The sequence below is a fragment of the Balaenoptera musculus genome, chromosome 11 (genome assembly GCF_009873245.2).
Source record: "Balaenoptera musculus isolate JJ_BM4_2016_0621 chromosome 11, mBalMus1.pri.v3, whole genome shotgun sequence".
Classification (NCBI taxonomy): domain Eukaryota; kingdom Metazoa; phylum Chordata; class Mammalia; order Artiodactyla; family Balaenopteridae; genus Balaenoptera; species Balaenoptera musculus.
The window spans coordinates 9,924,511-9,946,968 of NC_045795.1; the positions used below are offsets into that span (position 1 = coordinate 9,924,511).

The following is a 22,458-nucleotide window of genomic DNA, read 5'->3' on the forward strand; positions in this document are numbered from 1 at the left end:
CTGATATTGAAATGGAATTGGATCCTCACCTACTCTGTGTCCCTACAGCGGGCCTTAAATTCCACCCAGATGGAGCCGTTTAGTCGTCTGATAAGGAAAACGCATGATAATCAGATTGACAAAACAAAACAAGAAGACCCAAGGCCCACACCCTATAGCAGGCAAGGTTTTACCCAACAGGGTTTGACAGAATATACTGTACTTGCAGAATATTTAACTTTCTATCCCGCAGCAGTAGGGCAATAGCCTTCCGTTGTGGCTCACCTGGACCCTCACCAGAATTTTAAGCGGAACTCCAGCCCCTTCAGCCCCCTCCCCCGCAGGTGCACTCCCTCCCTCTCCCCGCCCTCCCCCCTGCTCTGTGAGGCCTGCCCCTCCTTCTCCCAGTGCCGAGGTGGGAGCCAGCAGGAGCACCCACCTCGGGACCACCCTCCTGCTGACAGGCTGCTCATTCTTCTCTTCTTTCTGGAGTTGGGATTCACTAACATCACTTGACCTTATAATCTTTATTTTACCAAAAAGTTGTGCAAACTTTTATGGTTTGTAACAGTATGTGGCTCGTAAATTAGATAGAAGTAAAGCGCTTATGACTTGGGTGAATTTCACGTAAACCCCGCATTCACTCACTAGGTAGTGGACAAGTGCAGCAGGAACTCCTTCTCGCGCGCTTTTGCTCACATCCCCTACTGGATTCAGAGTTCTTCGGGGCAGAGGCGATCACTGGACAAATGTAAAGTATTAACTGTAAGCACAGTTTGCTTTAAGAAGTTTTCTTACGAGTGTATTTTTGATTTAAAAAAATTAAGTACTCTTGGATATGTTAGTTTACACACGTGCCAGCTGGTTTCAACAACTCCGTGTGCTCTGAACTCTCTCAACAGCTATTTTACACATTAGGCAGGGACTGAACTCTCAGAGTGACAGCTCCGTAATTCCATCGTCTCCTCTTTTTTGGGCGGGGGGATGGGGGCGTGGGGAATCCAACTCACCACTCGGGCTCCTGCAGGTCTGACAGCTGCATGAATCAGTTTCAAACAAAGGGCCCCGTCTCACTCGCCCAGCTCAAAGCCTGCAACTGTCCAACCAACAGTTACCAGCAGGGGAGGACATGGCCGGGGTAGGGGGCTGGGCGTTAGCTATTAACCTGAACCTGCCCTTTCACCCGTTCCTATTCCGGTGGCAGAGTCCTCCCTGATGCTCACCCAACATTTAATGTCCCATCAAGAAAAAGCATGAGTCCAGCAAAATATCAACAAGTTCTCTCTTAGCAGGTAAACTTAGACACATTTTGTTCAGTAATATTTCACTCCAACTGGCACAAAGAGGAAAAAAAAAAATGTAAGGCCTTTATTTAAACCTATTTAGCAAGACAAAGTCTCAGAAAGCAGATTTAGGTTTCAGAAGATTTAGAAAGTCAGCTTAGATTTCAACAGGTACTGTATCAACAAAAGCCGAATCCGAGTTGTCAACATAAGGAAGTTGTTCGTCATTCCAGAAATAGACCTCATAAAGTAACTAGCTTGGTGCTAAGTAGAGAGGAGCAGGGCAAGCTTGGTTACACCCTGCTTACTCAAGCACCCACCCACCCTGACTCAACTGCTTTACAAGCTGGGAGCTATTTTCAAACAACCCTTTTAAAATGCTATTCAGAACAAGTTCCTATTGTATAAGCACAGGGGACTATATTCAGTACCCTGTGATAAACCATAACGGAAAGGAATATGAAAAAGAATGTATATATATGTATAACTGAATCATTTTGCTGTACAGCAGAAATTAACACATTGTAAATCACCTATATACTTCAATAAAATAAATTTTTTTTAAAATGCTATTCAGAGTTGAACTCTGTAGTTCTGTGTAATCAGAAGATGCCATTCCACAACACAGCAACTCCAGGTATCTTAAATAAATTTTGCTGGGAAAACAATTACACTTTGAGCACCAAAGTGAGAACCCTGTTATCAGTTTAGCAGATCATGTCCCAGAAAAGCCCTCTGGGCAGGCCTGGCAGACTGCACACAACGTCAGGAACGCTCAGGCGGAGTGGGCCGGGGTCCCGCAGTGTGTGTGCCATACGTCGATGGCCTTGCTCACAATCGCATCCGAGCTGTCCTGGGGGATCTGTGAACAAGCAAACCGGTCTCTGAAATGTGTGTTTCCGACTTCAGTATCTCCCTCATTTTCACTCTGGTACAAATCTCATTTCCACTGGAGCTTTCACCATTTTTCAGAAAGTGATCGCATAGGAGGCTACTGCCAGGATCTGCTTCACGCGCCACCTGAGGTCACAGGAGCAGTCGTGTCATGCTGCCTAGGGTCGAACCCTGCACTGCCCACTACTTGTGGACTCCTGGGCAGGTTATCTGAGCTCCCTGGGTTCAGATCCCCGTCTCTAAAATGGGGCAGATGATAGCCGCAATTCACAGGGCTCTTTACCGGGTTACATGAGGTAATTCACAAAAAATACTTAGCAGTGGCCCTGGCACTGTGAGCCACTAATTATTACAACGATGATGGTTCTTTGATCCAACATACATTCACTTAGTACTTATTTACCGGGCCACTGTTCAATTGTTAACATTGACTGATTAAAATATATAGATTTGGGGTCCAGTGAAATTCACTCACACCTAAGTCTCTTTACATCCACCTCTTTTTGCCTGGTTAAGGGTATTCTAAGATACAAAGACAGGGAAAAACAGATTCATTTAGACCCTTTTCAACATGCTCTAAGTTTACATTTCAGCACATTAACAAATCCAACTGGGATTCTACCAGAGATAGCAACAGAAATGAAAGGACTTACAAAATCCCTCAAAACATCAGGTTTCCTTTTCCAGCAACAAAGATCACTCACCCTAAAGTAAAGATCCCACCTCTTCCTTTTCTTGACAAGCCTCCTAGTGGTCACATCAGGGGACGCGACTCCAGTCCCAGGTGCACACACTCGTGGAGACTCGCTGCTCAGACCTCTGACCCCAAAGGACTGGACTACCGTCCACAGACCAACTTGAAACTTTTTCAGGGGAAAATTGTTTCTTCTGATGTAAAACTACACTATGTCTCTGAAATAATTTAATGCAATAGAAAAATCTGGCTTGCTAAACTGACTTCCTTTCTAGATTCAAAATTAAAATACAACAAAGTACACTTACGTTTTCCAGAAACTTTGTTATCTTCTCTGCACTGTTCAGTGCCATTACTTTTATTTTAAAGGTTAAGAGAATTTCCACAGCTACAAAAACTAGTATCTTACAGGATCCACTTATAACTTTATCCCAAACCCTGCAAAATAAAGACATAATCAAATTACGAGTTTGAAGTTTACGTCTATCTAAACAGCTCAAATTTCAAAATTAAATCAAATTACATTTTCTTTTAAGTACCGTCGTCCCACGGTATCCCCAGGGAATTGGTTCCAGGACTCACTTGCTGTGGATGCCAAGATCTGTGGAGGCTCAAAGTCCCTTGTGTAAAATGAGGTGGTACAGTCAGCCTTCTGTATCTGCAGATTCCACATCCAAGGATTCAACCAACCACAAATTATAAACACAGCACAGGATCAGTTGAATCCGCAGATGCGCATCTGCGGATACAGAGGGCTGAGTGCATGAGCTTCAGAAAAGAGCCATGAAGAACTCATCATCAAGGAAAACAACACAGATCAGCCATCTGAAATCTATTTCGGACACGATCAGCAGTGGAAGGAAAAAAGGAACAAGCACTAGAAAGTATCAATATTTGCTCTGCTAGGAATTGACCAGTATGCCAATTCCCTAATGTTTCAAAACTGACATTTTCCGGCAGCAAAGTCCTAAACCAAAGCTTAGATTTTACTAACATTTTGTAATGTTAATATAGTCATTATGTGGTAAGGTACAACAAAAGCAGCAAATGAAATGATAAATTCAATTTCATTTTCCAGTGGTTTAAATTCCTTAATTAAGGAGTCAGCTATTGAATATACTCTAAAATAACTATTCTGATAACTCCTATAAACTCTTACAGTTGGTAATTATTCTGTACATGCCAACTGCATTGTCTTGTAATGTCCTCTGTATATTTACCTTTCTCCTCAAACTGCAAAGTTGTGGATGGGGTGGTCCAGGACACCGAAATACCCGTAACACGTCTGAAGCTGATGGAAGAGTTGAGTTTGAGTCTCAAGTCTCTCACTGCCTTCAGCTACTTTAGAAATAAACATTTTCTCTAGGACCTGCTCCATTTCTGGAAAAGCCCACATACACTCCTGGAGACTATTTCATACGGGAATACTGAACAGCATTGAACACATTGAGGGCCTTCAGTTTCTCTAACTGTATGTTCTAATATTTTTTAATATTTATATTAATATGAGATATTTCTAATGTTTCTAACTGTATATATAATAAGCAGAATCATGTGTTGTTATGTTAGCTGCTGGAGAAGTTAGCATCAAATTATTGTATTGTTCTAAAGCAAATTTATATTCCAAGATGATCACGTTTAAAAAAAAAAAAAAAAAAAAAAAAAAGAACACAGGATTTTTCTGCCTCTGAGCCTGCAGTCCGTATTTGAAAGAAATACTTGCCTCTGTAAGCTGGATTCAGGCAAGCACCCGGCGAAGCACCTCTTGAACCAGAGATCATAGGGAAGTTTGGACACTGCAGAACTCGCCTTCAGATGGCTCAGCAGTCGGCTGTCTTCCAGGTTCAAGTATTGTTCAAAAGCCTTTGGCTAATGATTAAACAGGAAGAGATTACTCAGTTCCTGTGACATAATGTTACCTGCTCTTACAGGCTGTGATGAAAAGGTGTACATGCTGAACACAGGAAATGCTAGAAAACAAAGCTTCAGACTCATTTAAGTCACTGGCGAGGCAGCAGTTTCCCAGGTCAGCACTAACCAGAGCAACCAACCGTCCAGGACTAAGGGGTTTCCTGGGACAGTCCCGGGCTAAAAGGAACAGTTACTCACCCTAGTGAGTCCTAATTGTGCTAGCCAGAGTCAACAACCTAAGGCAAAAGTCCAAAGCAAAATTCAGTTGCTCTGGGGAGCTGAGAAAGGCCCACGTTCTGGCTGCTCTAGGGCAGTAGGTTAGACGTTCAGGGAAAGGACAAGGGTACGGCCAAAGAAACAGAGCGGGACTAAAGCGGGGACAGGGAACTAGGAAGAATGGAGATGAAAAGGGCCCAGCAGTCACTGATGCCACCTACGCTGACCCACGTGGAGCGCACTCTGCACTTGGCAGGGAGGGTCAGACAACAGGGACGTCCTGAGGAGGAGCTCTGTCCCCAGCAAGATGTGCACAAGAATTCCGGGGAGGTACAGGAATAACACAGGGGGAAAATGCTCCAGGGTTCCATCCGGCAGCCTCTCCCATGTAAGGTTACACAGCAGCCAACACTAGAAGACTGGGAGCTAACAAAGCTGGCTCCCAGACGGGTTTGCTGTATTTATAGGGTTCTCTGGCAAAGCACGGATCCTAAGGTCAAACCCTCAAGTCTGTACTCTCTATCCAGAAGGGCACAACCAGATCCCATATCACCTGGCCAAATGCGATTTTTTTTTTTTTTTTTTACACTAAATATCTGCACCACTGTACTTCTGCCAAAGAGGCAATTCATAACCCTTACAATGTCCACCGTAGCCAGACACTGTGCTACATATATAGGGAAGGGAGTAAAAGGTAAGATAGCTTTATTACAGTGTGTTATAGTTAGCTCTTTGCAGCTCTCTCAACCAGGCTGGAAGCCCCTTGAAGGCAGGGATGATATGATGGGAATAAGCAGAGACAATGGGCACATCCAGGTGGGAATCCTAACCCCTACTTAAGAAGCCAGAAAGAGTTTCCCAGGAGAGCTGACGTTTGAGCTGGCCCACGAAGAAGGGACAGGACTTGGCCAGGCAAAGAGCGCCACATAGTAATATCTGGTCCAGCTTAAAGGATACATATGCCTAAATAAAGAGAGCTTCTAAAAAAGGAAAATGCCAAAACCTCTATAGGAAAAAATGCACATGGCTCTAACCCATATGAAAAGATGCTCAACCTGGCTATAATAGAAGAAATGCGACCTGAAACTACAGTGAGGTACCCTTTCTCACCTATCATGCTGGCAACAACACACACCAGGCTGGCGAGGCTACAGGGAAACTGGTGTTCTCATCTGTTGATCATGAGGATGCAGAAGGGCATGAGCTCTACAAAGAGGAATCTGAAAAAAAACCTAGCTAAGTAACATATGCCTTTACCCCTTGATCTAGTCAATTCATTTCTAGGAAATCTATCCCCCAAATATACTGGCAAATATACAAAAAGATACATGCACAAAGCTATTCACCTGTTATAACAGCAAGAGACTGGAAACATCTCAATTAGCCAACAACAGAGGATGGGTTGAATAAACTAGGATGGAGTGGTATGCAGCTGTGAAAAGGAATAAGGGATGTCTCTATATACTGCTTATGGCATAATCCCCAGCGTATATTAGGTTAAAAAAAAAATAAAGCAGGGTGAAGAAAAACGTGTATCAGATGCTACTGCTAAATCTAAGAGGGTGAATATAAATACATATCCATGTGTGCTTTTTTTTTCTTTTTAGTGCAAGATGACATTTATACTGCCTGAAATTTTTAGGACACAGCAAATGGTAGAAATGGTAGATGTGATGATTTTATTCATATTTTACTGTAAAACATTTAGGTTATTTCCAATATTTCCATGACCCTCATATACTTACTTTTAAGGAAATAAAGCATACCTCAACAGAAGGCAAAACCTGACAAGAGACTTAACCACCTTGAGAGGAATTTATATTAAACTTAGGAAGAGGCTGCTAATAGTGTTTATTAAAAGAAAAAAAACCTTCGGCTTCCCTGGTGGCACAGTGGTTGAGAATCTGCCTGCCAATGCAGGGGACACGGGTTCGAGCCCTGGTCTGGGAAGATCCCACATGCCGCGGAGTAATTGGGCCCGTGAGCCACAGCTACTGAGCCTGCGCGTCTGGAGCCTGTGCTCCGCAACAAGAGAGGTCGCGATAGTGAGAGGCCCGCGCACCGCGATGAAGAGTGGCCCCCGCTCGCCGCAACTGGAGAAAGCCCTCGCACAGAAACGAAGACCCAACACAGCCAAAAAAATTAAATAAATAAATAGCGTTCCCTTTTAAAAAAAAAAAAAAAGAAAGAAAGAAAAAAACCCTCTCTTAGGACAGCTTTTAAAAATTATATCAATGGCAAGGAAAGAAAACTCACTCACTTTAATGACTAAACACAGTTAAGACTGAGATGGCTTAAAGGCAGTCTGATCTGAAGAGAACAACAGAGACCTTCCATGTCACACCACTGAAGCTGGCCTCTACTCTCCTTGGCAATCAGAGGCCTCGTCAAAGAGAATTTCCAAAAGCTTGTATGGAGAGGAAAGCTGTGATGTAATCCTATAAATCAGAACACTACAACATAAAGGTGTCGTCACCAGAAATATTCTTTTCTTTGGATGTCAAAAGCCCGTCACTGTCTATCATGTGCACATTTCCCCAGGATTATGAAACAACCTATGCTTTGTGATAACAAATTTGGTAAAACCACAAAAATTTGAAAAGATGACAGACAAGATTATAGAAACTAACAAGAAGCTAGGCAGAAGAGATCTAGTATACAACAATAAAAAATTTTAAGCTGGACTAACAAAGTTTAACTAAAGACAACTTTTTTTAAAACCTGACTTTAAAAGTTTAAGTCACAAAAAAAAAAAAAGTTTAAGTCACTTGATGGCTAAATCAAACAGCAACACAAAGGAAATTTAGCTTTTCTTATACATTCAGAACTTTAAAAAAAAATTTGCAACTATAAAAACCTATGTGCTAGGCACTATAATGTACATGCGAAAATAAACCCCTTTTTTTGAAGATGGGGAAGTTAAGGTTCAGGGGACATGGGAACATTAAGTATCTTGCCAATTCTAAAATTCATTTCTTTAAAAAAAAAAAAAAGCTCAAGGCATTTTTGAAAAAGAACAATAAGAGGGAAATTTCCCTGCCAGCTATCAAAATATGCTAGGAAGTTAAAGTAAGTCATATGGTACTGGCCAGGAAACAGACAAATACCTTGATACAAAAAAAAAAAAAAAAAAAGGGAGTCCAGAAAGAGATAAATATATACATAAACCTAGTAACATGATAAAGGTGGCATTACAAATCTGTGAAAAAAAGAATGAACTGACAAACAGTATAAGTGGTAGTTCTACTACTTATTAACTGTGTGGCCTTGGACAAGTTACTTAACTGCTCTGTGCTTCAGTTTCCTCATCTGTAAAAACAGATGTGTTAAGATGAAATAATTCATCAGTAAAGCAAATTTAGTCTTAGTTGGCATGAATCATGTTCTCAAACTGTTACCCAGAGCAAGGAGGAAGAGGGCAGTGGGGTACTGGCTGAAGCTGTGTTACAGTTAACCACAAAAGGAACAGAGTCATGTCTGCGTCTGATACCAGTCACAAAGGTAAGTCCTTCACAAATTAAAGGACTAAATTTTAAAATGTTCAAATATTTTTAAAAGTTAGAAGCTTTTTAAAAACTTGTTTTTAAATCTCGGGATTAGAAAGGGCTTTCTAACTAAGACACAAAACAGCAAAAGAAATACTGATAAATCCAACTGTATCAAATCTTTACATCTTTACACAACAGGAAGAAATATTTTCAGAGAAAATATTTAACTTATTAACAAAGGATAAATATCCAGCATATAGCAATAATTCTTACCAAAAAAAAAGGAAAGACGGAAACAAAATAGAAAGGTAGACAAATACGATGACCAATAAACATACCCAAAGCTGCTTAACTTCACTCAAAAATGAGGCAATGGAAACTAAAATGGGCTACCATTTCACTATCAGATTGGCAAAATCTTGAGAGAGTGATACTATCAAGTATTGGCAATGGGGTGGAAAACAGGAAATCTCATAAACTGTTGGGGGAAGCGAAATTGGTACAACTTCTGGGTAAGTAACCTGATAGTTAACAAATTTAAATATGTCTCTTGCAATTGAGCATTTGTTGTATAGGTAACCCCCCCAGAGACACACGCACACATACACACATGGGAACACATCACGTACACGGAGTGGGGCTGTCAGCATGGAGTCTTTACATTAAATTAGGGCAAATTCTTACCAGAAAATACTATGAGAATTTTTTAAAGTGGTTCTAAATGAGCGACTCTCAATCCTAGCCTCATTTCAGAATCACTTGGCGTTTTAAAAAAGTAGAATTCTGGGGCTTCCCTGGTGGTGCAGTGGTTAAGAATCTGCCTGACAATGCAGGGGACACGGGTTCGAGCCCTGGTCCGGGAAGATCCCACATGCCGCGGAGCAACTAAGCCCATGTGCCACAACTACTGAGCCTGCGCTCTAGGGCCCGCGAGCCACAACTACTGAGCCCGTGCGCCTGGAGCCCATGCTCTGCAACAAGAGACGCCACTGCAATGAGAAGCCCGCGCACTGCAACAAGGAGTGGCCTCCGCTCACCGCAACTAGAGAAAGACAGCGAGCAGCAACGAAGACACAATGCAGCCAAAAAATAAAATAAAATAACTAAAATAAATAAATTTATAAAAAAAAATAGTAGACTGTTAAAGCTTAAAGGAAACATACTGCAGCATTTAAAAAAAAAAAAAAAAAAAAAAAAAAGCAGAATTCTGGGCCTCACCCCTGAAGATTCTGATTTATTGGTTTGGTCATTTTAAGAGCTCACAGGTGGTACTAATAGGAAGTCAGGGCTGAAAACTACCTATGTGTACTGACACGGAAAAGCTCCCAGACATTAAGTTTTAAAAAGAACTGTAGGACCGTATGAACAGTATGATAATACTTACATTTAAAAAAAAATTTTAGGGCTTCCCTGGTGGCGCAGTGGTTGAGAATCTGCCTGCCAATGCAGGGGACACGGGTTCGAGCCCTGGTCTGGGAAGATCCCACATGCCGCGGAGCAACTAGGCCCGTGAGCCACAACTACTGAGCCTGCACGTCTGGAGCCTGTGCTCCGCAACAAGAGAGGCCGCGATAGTGAGAGGCCCGCGCACCGCGATGAACAGTGGCCCCCGCTCGCCACAACTAGAGAAAGCCCTCGCACAGAAACGAAAACCCAACACAGCCCAAAATAAATAAATAAATTAATTAAAAAAAAATTTTATATATATATATGTTATATACATATACACACACACACACACGTGTTCATGGGAATGCACTCACATCCCCATCCATTCCAATGCACATAAAATAGTCTAGACAAATACACACCAAGCTGGTGACAATGCCTACGACTTAGAAAGTGGGGGAGGGGAGGTGCTGGTGCAGGTCTATGACGACACTGGATTCATCTGGATTACTTAATACTTCGAGAATGTGTCTGTTACTTGTGTTATTAAAAATAATGAATTTTTAAACAAACTATCAAAATGCTACTGCATTTACTCCAATAATAAGAAAAGCTAATTAAATCACAGTATGATTCGGACCTCTTGATTTAATTAGGCAGCTAACATTTCATTTACATATGCTCCAATGCCATGCTTTCTTTTTATTGAAATTAAGTGAATTAAATTTCAAAATTCTAAAAATCAAATTTTACTTAATGCCAAGTACATAAAAAACACTCCTGTTCAGTGCTCTGGGAAGCTGAGGGCCGAAGAGTCTCGCCGTCCCCCCTAACGGACACAGAGCAGGGATGGATCTCCAGGGCTCGGCTGACCTGTGCCCCGCACCTGACCCTGCGTCCTGTACCACGGTTACTGCTTTCAACAGAATTCCAAGCCGAAAACAATTCAATGACTTAAGAAAAAAGACTCGTTTTTATAAAATGAGGGAAAACACTGGGCAAAGAGAATGGCAAAGGACCCCTGGCTTGTGCTGATGACACAAGCTCTGGTCTCCAGATTCCCAAGTCAGAGTGTACAGACCACCGGCTGCCTTCCTCACAACCAGAGTCCCGACTCTAATGTGAGATCACAATGTGCCCGGCTAAAACCGACCACATTTCCCAGGCTCCACTGCAAACTGGGGCAGCCTGGTGACACAGTCCTGCCCGCCGATAGTCATGCAGAAGGCAAGTCTGTTAAAGGGAGACAGGCGGGCCTGGCTTGTCACTTCTCCTCCTTTGCTTTCGTCTTTGCCTTTCCTTCCTGCCTAGAACAGGGATGTCACGGCTGTCACTCCAGCATCTGTCGTGTGATCACGAGAGGAAGGATCACACCTGAGAACGCTAGAACAGGAGGACAGGAGCCTGGGTCCCTGGCCGTACGATGGCTGTGGCACCAGCCCTGGGCTGCCTTGCCCCCAGACTTCTGCTTACGTGAGAGAAGACAAAGCCTCGGTTACTTGGGCTTCCCATTCTACACAGCCAAACTTAAACCTTAGTACAGACGGGTAATTCTAGCTAAAGTCAGTGGATTCTGGATCCAGATAAGGAATACTATAGAGCGGGGGGTGGGCAAGCTACAGCCTGCAGAGGCCAAATCCAGCCACAACCATGCTTTCATGTATTTTGTGTGACAACAGCAGAGCTGTGTGCCTGCAACAGAGACATACACACCTAGCCCACCAAGCTGGAAATACTTACCATCTGGCCTTTTACAGGAGGCATCTGCCGATTCCCACCACAGAGGGTCCACGCATAATTGCAGCAGCACCAGGAGGTAAAGGCCATTTCCTGAGGACCCCCATTAACATTGCTCACGCCCTCCCCAAAACAGCCATAACATCATCCCTCACCAGCTGGGGTAGAAAATCCCGGTACTTGTTATTCAGTTGGTTCACAAAGCATCGGGTGAGCCAGTAACAGTCAATGCCATCTTCCACCATCTCTTCCATGGCTTTAGCAATGGCAAGAAATACTTCATCTTCTGGCTCCTGCAAGATTAATAATAATAACTCTCAAGAGGGAGGTAGAAGAGAGAAATACAGAATTCTTTAATAATAATGAAGCCTTGCTCCCTAGATTCTGAAGGACCTGCAATAAATCAAAGTGGGACCAAGAGCGCACAGTCCATCACTAAAAAGATGACCAAGGGGAGATGAGGATGAGTAACCAGAGGAATCGGAGTCAGCGCTGCTTCTGAACACTCAGGTTTCAAGCTGAACATTCAGAGATTTTCCAACTTCTAACATTAAGGCCAAAGAGTCAACACAAACCCTAAGCAAGGGCTGACTCTACACCCAGAAGTATTCTCTGCGCTGGAGGAGAATTCCTTTCAAACAGAAGTGATAAACAGCAAACAACTGGAGACCTCTGTCAATAATTTGCAAACATTAAATGACCCCAAAAGGACTAATAAGCATTTTATTTCAAAGCATTCATACATAGCTTTAAATTTTTGTTCTATCTTTAAGCACCTGAAAAGCTAAAAATGGCGCTAGAATCAGAATTTTAGGACTCAGAAGAATGGCATTTCTCAAACCTTGTGTCAATACTCAGAACATGAAAACAAACCCTCAAGGAAATTTCAAAAGAAGTCTCATAAAAACTGGAATCCACTTGAAAAATCTGTTTTCTAACACCATATCTTACACCAAAAGCTTTACATTTTCATCTAGGATTTAACAGCTGAAGGATTTTTAACACTGAAAAGAAACTAAAAAGTTTCCTTCTACTCCCCTAAGAAGTCCCAAGTTAAAATCAAAATACCTATTTTAACAGAAGTATTGCATTTTAGGCCTCCTTTCCACTTATTAACATTCTACAAAATGTCAAGAATAGCAGAAAGTCTCCTTTCGTGAACTCCCACCCGGCCCTGGGCGCTGTGCTGGGTGCTCCTGAACCTGGCACCTCAGTGCTGCTCCCAGTTCCTCTGAGACACAGCTAAGAGGACCAGCGCCCTCCAGCCGAAGTCAGCTTCTATGTGCCCAGCCCTGTGCCGAGCACTGTCACACAGTCTCATTAAAAGATAAGGAAAATACAGCTTCTAGGGCTTGGTGACCAAGGAGACTTGAGCCCAGAACAAAACTTGGACAGCATGTCAGCCTGAGGCCACGGTACAGGTGCCTGGACCTCAAGCCTGGAAAGCTGAGCAGGGATGAGGTGGAAACGATAACCTATCATCTAGATCTCTTGAGCTAATGGATAATCTAACCTAACTTCATATACAGTTTAGGAACTTGGGTAGTACTATCAGCTAACTGCATTCTGCCAACGGGAAATAAAATTTAAAGTTTGAGGGTTCCAACTATTTTCAGGAATGTTCTCTCTTGATAAACTTCATCCAAGTGGACGACCTAAGATTTGTCCATGGGACCCAAAGCAACCTCAAAAAGAAAGAACACGTCAAAGTTCAAACTGCTGTGCTGGCAGACTGCAATCTGCAACAGCCACCAAAAAAATTACAGAACAGCACAGTTTGCAGGCAAATCCCTCTTCCGAACAATTCACTCTGTTTTAGCCAAAAGTTAAAATGCTTAGAGCGAATTGCAAGTTGTATTAAAATAGCCAAAGCCCAAGACCTATAGTCATTACTTTGCCTGCCCTCCTCCACTCCCCGCTCTCTTCCCTTTATAAACAGTAAGCAGTCCAAGTAACCAGAGTGAGCAGTTTGTCAAAGGTGAAACCTATAAAGCAGGCTGGAGCCTGTGGGCCTGAGGCCAAGGAGGGGTCAGGACCAAGGAGGCAGCCAGTGACCTCGAGGCCTGTGCGGCCCACAGGCCAGGGCCAGAGAGGCGGCCGGCCACGGTGGTGACAGACAGAGGGACGAGCAAAGAGATAAATACAAATAAGACGAGCCTTCCATTAGCCTCACTGCAACTGCCAGAGAAGGAAGCTGCAAATATAAAAAGGGTGAGGGCTAAAATGAACTTGGGATATTAGAAAGGACTTGGCAGCTTTGGCATTAACTCAGGGTCTTTAGTATAGAAATAGATAGATATATAACCACACAGGTGTGTGTATATTTCCTAGCTGTCTGCTGAGAGGGCCTAGAAGCAATGACACACCACAGACAATGAGCATACCTAGCGCCCTGTTCTTGGTTTCTAACTATAATACTCCAAAAAAAAAGCCTGATTCCAAGCCTGGGGTAGGGAAAGTACAAAATGAACCTGGAATGTCTTTTTGTGCCAGAAAGTAAGAAAGTGCTCAAAATGATGGGAACTTGTCAAAAAGACACACAAGTCAGCTTGAAGGGGCTCCCGCTGGCTAAATATGGGACAATTTTAACATCAAAATAATGGTAGTAATGAATTATAGGCCATTGAATAAAAGAGGAATCTATAAATTCATACTGATATACATAAATGAGGGAGAAGGGAAAACTCTTCCTTACAGAGAAGTCAACTAATAAATGCAGAAGGAACGAAGGAGTTAGAAGATCACCATTTGGCAATCAGCACAGTAAAAACTGTTTCAGGCAAGAGTCAGTGGATTGATATTTACACAGTCTCAAAGTACCTCCCCACAAGTTACTTATTAATTACAAAGGGAAAATAGCAACCTTACCTTGAAGAAACCTGGCAGACACCACCTTAACCAAGTGATCAAAGTTAGCAGCAAGAGTAGTAAGTATCATATTTCTGTGGAATTCCTGCCAGAAACACATAACTAGATTCTAATCATGAGGAAACACACAAACCCAAATTGAGAAATGTTCTACTGGCCAGTACTCTTCAAAACTGTCAAGGTCATGAAAGACAGAGGAAGACTGAGGGAGTATTCCAGATTAAAGGCAACTAAGACATGGTAAACGTAATGCATGATCCCAGATTGGATCCTGGACCAGAAAAAGAACATCAGTGGGACAGTCAGCAAAATTTCAATAATGCCTATAGATTAGTTCATAGTATTGTATCACTGCTAATTTTCTGGTTTTGATAAATAACCAGAGTATAATTAAGATGTAACATTTGAGGATGCTAGGTGAAGGTATATGGGAACACTTAACTCTTTATGCAACTTTTTTCTACTATTTTAAAATGAAGAGTTAAAACAGAAAAAAAAGTTTTTAAATCATCAACAAATGGTAAAACCTAGTTAGTTGAAAGTTTGATAAGTTCTGAACCACAACTTTCATTGTTTAGATAAAGGGCAATATTGGGGACAAACTGGTCAAACGGGAATGGAGTCTGAAGATTTAGATGTTAATACTATATCAATGTCAACTTCTGGTGTTGTATGTACAGAACTATGATCACCTAGGGGAGTGTTCTCATCTTTAGCAAATATACACTGCAGGAATCTGAAAGAATGGGATGCCGTGTCTACGTCTTATCCTCAACTGGTTTGGAAAAAAAATATGTATACATATATAGGAAAAAATGACAAAGCAAACATGGTAAAATATTAATGACTAGGGAACCGGGATAGAGGGTATATGGGATTTCTTGATAGTATTCTTGCAACTTTTCTATAACTTTGAAATTACTTCAAAACAAAATTTTAAAACATTTGGGAGATTGGGTCAAAAAGTACAGGGCTACAAATGTCTGGGAAAGATGTGTTGCTTTTATTCTACAAAGAAGAGCCACTGAAAGTTTCTAAGGTAAAACATAATGCAAACAAAGGCTGGCAGATGGAGCAGTCTAAAGTTGAACCAAAGGTCAAACAAAAGCACCACTGACCAGTGGAAAGGAGGGACTTCGAGGCAACTTCCCAGACTCCAGCCGATGCATGTAGAGATAGACTTCAACCTGAGGTGTGGCATCACTGATAAAGCGAATGACTTCCAGGGCGTGAAGGACATCGGAGTACTGCTCCTTGCGATACATCATCACCTGGGCATGGGACTCATGGTGTGGAGGCAAGATGCCTATAGAGACCCGGGGTGGGTTAAAAAAAAAAAAAAAGAGGGCAAAATACTGAGGCACCAATCCAAATTCCTCTTCTATGAAAGAGAATCCTGTGCGAAGCTGCCTACCACAATTAGACTAGAACTCACACAAATATTTAGTTACCGTATAGATTATCTTTTAGAAATTCACACTATAAATCAAATTTTAAATACTATCAATATTCGAATGGCAATTACATCACTGATATTAAAGAGAAATGAAACGACATCATAAAGCCTTTGAATAAATGTGCCACATAAATTCAAGATAAATCACACCAATTACAATAATGATTTAATTCAAGTTTACGGTTGTCAGCCTCGGGCCACCCTTAGCTGCTAAAGGCCTATCTCCAGTTGCTGGTGCTTAGCCCCTAATATGGAATTGTTCCCATCCCCCAACCTCCACAATTCACATGTTGAAGCCCTAACCCCCATTGTGACTATATTTGGCAACAGGGCCTTTAGGAGGTAATTAAGGTTTAAAGAAGTCATAAGGTGGGGCCCTAATCCAACAGGGCTAGTGCCTTTATAAGAAAAGGAAGAGGCTGGCGTGGTTTCTCTCTGCCGTGTGAGGACACAGAAAACCAGGAGGTGACACTTCACCAGGAACAAAATCGGCCAGCACCTTGATCTTGGACTTCCCAGCCTCCAGAACTGTGAGGATATAAATTGTTATTTAAGCCACCCAGTCTGTGGTATTTTGTTAAGGGAGCTGTAGCTGACAACACAACCCCCTTCATCTTAGAACCACCACCAAGTGGTCAAATCCTTTTCTTCCCCAACAACTAAAACTTGCTCAAAGTCCTAAAGTCTCTCTTTAGAAGGAAAAAAAAAATCTCTAATTTTCACTACCACAGTAACCTTACATTACATTTCAATGCCATTTTATGCTCATTAATATATTTAAACATGATGTCTACTCATTAGACTTTGGGGCAAGAACCACATTTTTTTAAATACAAACAAATGGCATGGAGAAAACACAGTGGAAAGAGCACTGGATGGGCCTTCAGTCAACTAGTCCCAGAGGTGTTAACACCAGGATGCTCACAAATGTCTCTCCGGGCACTTGTTTCCTTATCTGCCAGAGGCAGGAAATGGGACGGGTAAGCATTTCACCAAATGTTCTCTGCAGAACATGAGCCCCAAGGGTCTTCATGAGAAAAAGGGTACCAGAGTCAAATAGATTTGGGAAGTGGTGACAATGAAATTAAGGCTTTAAGTTTTGCTATAAAGAAAAACATCTTCCTTTATTTACCCCAGCCTCATTAAACTTCATGAAACTGTATCGTAGCCCAAGCTCCAGAGTCAAAGTTCCTGGGTCTGAAGTCTAGCTCTACAGTTAACTGGCTGGGTGACCCTCAGCAACTTACTTGATCTTCCTGTGCCTTAGCTTCTCCATCTGAAGAATGGGAAGAATAATACCCATCTCACACAATTGTAATGATGACTAAACAAATTAACATACATAAAACACTCAAAGTACATGGCACCCACTAAGCTAGTATAAGTGTTATTAGCTAGTACACTTGACTATGGATCTCTCTTTGGTGCAAACTACCACAGATCCAGTATTCTAAAGAACATTCTGGGAAACATAACTTGGATGAGCTCAGAAGACTAACACAGTGGGAGGTTAATGTTGGAACCAAACTCCCAACATAGCGTGGCAGCTCTAAATCTCAAGTGCCTTTTTAAAAAATTAATTAATTAATTAATTTACAGCTGCCTTGGGTCTTCGTTGCTGTGCATGGGCTTTCTCTGGTTGTGGTGCACGGGCTTCTCATTGCGGTGGCTTCTCTTGTTGCGGAGCACGGGCTCTAGGCATGCGGGCTTCAGTAGTTGTGGCACACGGGCTCAATAGTTGTAGTTCGCAGGCTCTAGAGCACAGGCTCAGTAGTTGTGGCTCACGGGCTTAGATGCTCTGAAGCATGTGGGATCTTCCCGGACCAGGGCTCGAACCCGTGTCCCCTGCATTGGCAGGCGGATTCTTAACCACTGCGCCACCAGGGAAGTCCCTTGAGTGCCTTTAACGGCAAAAACAAGGGAGACTCACCTGTTAAAGCAAGCCACGGAAAAGAGGTGATGAACAGCCTGACAGGCCTTGGCACTCAGCTGCAAAGTACAACTGTCCATCTCACACTAATCCACTGGCGTTATCAGTTAATAAGACACATAGTCTTTCCCAGCAGATATAAATATTATCGACATTCCCATCTAAAAGGCACCCCTGGAAGGCATTTACTTTGATGGGCACTGGAAACACTAAGATTTTTTAAATGCTCAGGGAAAAACTGAGGTCGTTTTCACACATTCTCCATATCGTAACTGCACGGGGACCTATTAGAAAAGTAAGTGTACAAAGGCTGTCAAGATGCACAACAAAAAAGGCAACGCACAGTGCTTTCTAGCATGGCTTGCATTCCCTCGCCGGCTCCACATTACATAATCAGATTCGCGACTCCAGATTTTTCAAGTCCTGAATATATAGTACCATTTTGGAAAGAAAACAAGGTCTATAAATCTAGCCTAACTTCAAATGGGCTCTACAAACCTGAGCTCCAATCCCAGCTCTGCCACTTACAGGCGATAAGGCCTCAGGCAAATTATTTAGCTTCAGTCTTTTTCCCCATCGGAAAAATTGGGATATTGATACCTGCCTCACAAGGGAATTCCAGGATTATCCTAACTTTTGTTTTTTTTAAAGAAAGAAAAGGAGGGTAGTAATGGATGGGTATTTTATACATCAGCAGGCTCAGCAATAACAGAAAAAAAAATCCTTAGCTCAAAAGGCATGCTGCCAGTCACTTCGGGCACCTAATACACTTTTTCCTTCCACAGAAACTGAGCAAGACTGTTTTTCCTTCTCCTTTGGCCACTCTTCACTGGAACTTATTCATTTGTGCTTCTAGGAAGTAAAAACTCTTCAATTCCTTTTTTGATTCTGACAGCACTCCTTAGGAAGTTATACCTCTACAGCTGGGAGTCGCAGACTAACAAATCAAGAGCTAAACCCTAGGAGTTAATTTAGCTCAATATCCTCATTTTACAGATGAAAGAAAAAAAGGAAAAAAAAAAAAAAAAAAGAGGCTTAGTGGCATCTTCTGGAAGGTTACCAAGCTGACAGTAAAGCCCAGACCAGTTCTCCTTTTTCCCAGCCCAATGCTCTTCCCACACCTTGTTTCAGGAAGGTGCATCACTGTCTCTTCTAATGTCACCTGACACTCAGAGTGACACACAGTGGACTGCCTCTGAAGGTCACCTTCTTCCAGGCTTCCAAAGTGAGTGGTGATTCAGGCTCCCGAGGTTAGACCCAGTATTCAGTAAAAGGCCTAAAGAAATCCTCCTTTTTCTGACTGATAAGATGCCAATGATCCCATCATTCAACATTTTTGAAGATAAAGCTTCCAACTCTTGGAAATCATACCTAGAAGCACCTTCCAGACCAATGCACGGTACATGGACGGGAGCGGGAACCTCTGACTAAAAGTACAAAGTTTCTCAATATCTAGAGGAAGAAAAAGAAAAAAAAAAACGATTAGATGCTTTTCATGCTGATCACAATAGGTAAAGATGCATTTCATGTCTGAAAACCGAAAGTATAGTAAGACATCTCGTCAGAGGCAGGCTGCTATACAATCAGCAAATCTAGGAAAGGTAACACTAGACTGACTTCCAGCCCACGTGTTCCAACTAGCTATGTATTTTTTTTTTCCAACTAGCTATTTAAAAACAATTAGTGTTTCACGGTGTAGGAGATGCATTTTGCATATATTACTACATTCACTATAACATCAGCAGTAGTTACTATTTATAGAACTTATTTCATTTATCCACATCGCAAGCTTGTTGGGTAGTTATTGTTTTAAAGACGTAGAAACTGGGGCTTCCCTGGTGGCGCAGTGGATGAGAATCTGCCTGCCAATGCAGGGGACACGGGTTCGAGCCCTGGTCTGGGAAGATCCCACATGCCGCGGAGCAACTGGGCCCGTGAGCCACAACTACTGAGCCTGCGCGTCTGGAGCCTGTTCTCCACAACAACAGAGGCCGCGATGGTGAGAGGCTCGCGCACCGCGATGAAGAGTGGCCCCCGCTCGCTGCAACTAGAGAAAGCCCTCACACAGAAACGAAGACCCAACACAGCAAAAATAAATAAATAAATTTATAAAAAAAAAAAAAAAAAAAGACGTAGAAACTGAAGCTCAGAGCAGTTTAGTGCCTTGACTAAGTTTACATCGCCGGTGAGTGGCACAGTCAGCCTGCAAATCCCCACATTCACCAGTAAGCCACATTCAACCATCTTGGGCCTCAGTTTCCCTACTTGTCAAGTGAGAATTATAATACTTAAAGCACAGACTGCCTAATGAGGATCAAAGGTCAGGTGGGAAATGTTTTTGAAACTTTAAAACACTCTATGCATTTAAACTACTGTTTTTAACTATGGCTCAGTTTATTCCACTTTAATTAGCGATAGAACAGACCTTATTATGACTGGCTTAGAAGAAATAAAAATGTCAATATATAATGCAGTTTCAGTATTTCCATAAAAGAAAATCATGGCAAGAGTTGCTGCAAATTTACCCAGAAGCTATGATGACACCTCTGAAAATTGAGAAAAGAAAATACATGGGTCTAATAAGAGAAAAAAATATTACTGACTTCTAAAGAGGCCTTTCAAAAAGGTCTGGCTCCGACTCAGTGAAATATAAACTTGAAAAATCCTTAACTTCTCCCAAAATATACCATTCTGCTGCCATCCTATCACTAAAAAAATACCGCAGGTAACCAATACTTCTGGACATCTTTAAAGGTAACATTTAATTTCGGAAGATCTGGGAATGACTGAGAACCAATAAGGTAAATTTAACTTATAAAACTCACCCAGACAGTCATCTTTTAGGAGAATTTCTAATGATTTCTTTTCTTCAACTCCACGAAACCCCACTTTTTCATAATATACTGAACGGAAGTTTCTCTGGGAGTCCTCAGTCATGTTTCATTCTTGGAGAGACAGAATAGGGAGCAGAAAAAAGTGAGCCTAGAAACAAATGAAGAATTGATGAAAAATTTAATGATTTTCTCCAACTTTTCCATGAATCTAATACACTATGATAAATGGCCTGCCCTTGCATAGGACTCAGTATTAAACCTTCCCTTTTACACAACCCTAACATCACCTCACCTTTGCACCTTGGCCAAAAACCAAGATGTAAAACAAAAGTCCTCTGAGCTGCTGTAACAGATGGCACAAGGTTCATGCCTTAGCACTCCTATTTTACTTAGGAGAGAACCTAGCACAATGGTATGCAGCCGTTACACATGTTCAAAGAAAAAAGTTACTGAAATAGGAAGACAGACAAAATGTCATGCAAAAGGGATTACCAAATATACATGATGACTGTTTTAAAAAATTTTTTTAAATTAGACTATTCTGAAATGTTAACAATGGTTATCTATAAGGCAGCAGGATTCCAGATGATTTTAATTTTCTTTCTTTGGCTTAGCTGTCTTCTCTAAAATGGGCATTTGGTAAAACAAAAAACTAAGTTATAAAAAGAGTAAAAAAAAAAAAAACATACACAAACCCAAGTTCCTCACTTAGTTTTCCTTTAAACACAATTCTATCAAATGTAATTGTCAAAATTCAAAACCCACAACAGATTAAGCATTAAATTATAAACCAGAAGAGGGGCAGCAATGTAGCCGGTTGACAAGTGATGTCACAGAGTTGGAGACAAAATAACGACTTGGAATCTGGCATCAGAACTCAAAAAGTTCGTTGGTCTCTGGTTCTTTCACAATAACCTTCAGTAGACTGAAGGCAAGTCATCAGGAAAAGGTCAAATTGGGTTTGTGTTTTAAGAACAGAATGGATGTAATGCATTTTCCAAAAAATATAGCACTGCCTGCCCCAAACGCTTAAAGCGTCGGTGCAGAGTATAGCCCTCAGGTTTTAGAAATTCTGAGATGTCCCCAGGGACTAGGGGAGGGTTGAGTTCTAGACAGCCAATGTCTTCCTTATTGACAAGATACTCACTGAGACGATTCGGGCACTGGAAAGAATAGAATTCGTTTTGATTGAGGAATTCTATAGGGTACTGAGCTCTTAGGACCAAACGTTTTTTAAAAGCAGGATTCCAAAGCATTAAAACACCAAATAAGGTGGGATTTATTTAAAAGCAGCATCCAAACAGCTGCAAGGCGATTCGGTGGCTGCCGTCTAAGGACACCATCCTCTGACTGCAATGCAACAGCAAACGCGTCCTCCGGGAGGAAATAAAGTAAGTTTCCTTGCTGCCCAGCAGCGCCCACCTGACGGGAAAAGTAAACGCACCCTGATCCAAGACCCCAGGTCCCACTCTCCCTGTTATGCTTCACCTCTAGTAGTGGAAACCACACCCGGGTTCAGACTAAGTGGTCCGGGGAGGCAGCGGAAACCTGGCCCGGTGCGCTGACCTGCCGACCACCCAGGGCCGGCCGGGCGGAGGGAGACGGCTGGACACCCTCGCCCAGGAAATAAAACCCGGCAGCCGCGGCGTCCGCCGGACGTGACGTCAGCCTCGCTCCACGGGGCGGTGCCGAGAGTGCGCGTGCGCCGAGAGCATGCGCGGAAGCTCCACCCACGCCGTGGGGCAGCAGACTCTGCAACCCAGACACGGGAAAGAACGG

The 22,458-nt window shown here is 42.3% G+C and overlaps 1 protein-coding gene across 3 annotated transcripts; it reads right to left on the bottom strand.

Annotated features, from left to right (window-relative positions):
* Nucleotides 1-1,327: 1,327 nt before the first annotated feature.
* TBC1D7 (TBC1 domain family member 7) lies at nucleotides 1,328-22,342 on the bottom strand. Of its 3 annotated transcripts, none has more exons than XM_036868646.1 (8): nucleotides 22,168-22,342; nucleotides 20,671-20,790; nucleotides 19,217-19,297; nucleotides 15,578-15,765; nucleotides 11,747-11,884; nucleotides 4,574-4,719; nucleotides 3,159-3,288; nucleotides 1,328-2,124 (listed from the first exon to the last, which is right to left on the bottom strand). In XM_036868646.1, the coding sequence occupies exons 2-8, from the start codon at nucleotides 20,780-20,782 to the stop codon at nucleotides 2,038-2,040; spliced, it is 882 nt and encodes a 293-aa protein (XP_036724541.1). In that variant the 5' UTR covers nucleotides 20,783-20,790; nucleotides 22,168-22,342; the 3' UTR covers nucleotides 1,328-2,037. The 3 variants fall into 3 exon arrangements, with proteins under 3 accessions (XP_036724541.1, XP_036724539.1, XP_036724540.1); XM_036868644.1 differs by having other exon boundaries at nucleotides 20,671-20,827; nucleotides 22,168-22,341; XM_036868645.1 differs by lacking the exon at nucleotides 22,168-22,342 and adding an exon at nucleotides 21,827-22,070 and having other exon boundaries at nucleotides 20,671-20,827.
* Nucleotides 22,343-22,458: the final 116 nt, after the last annotated feature.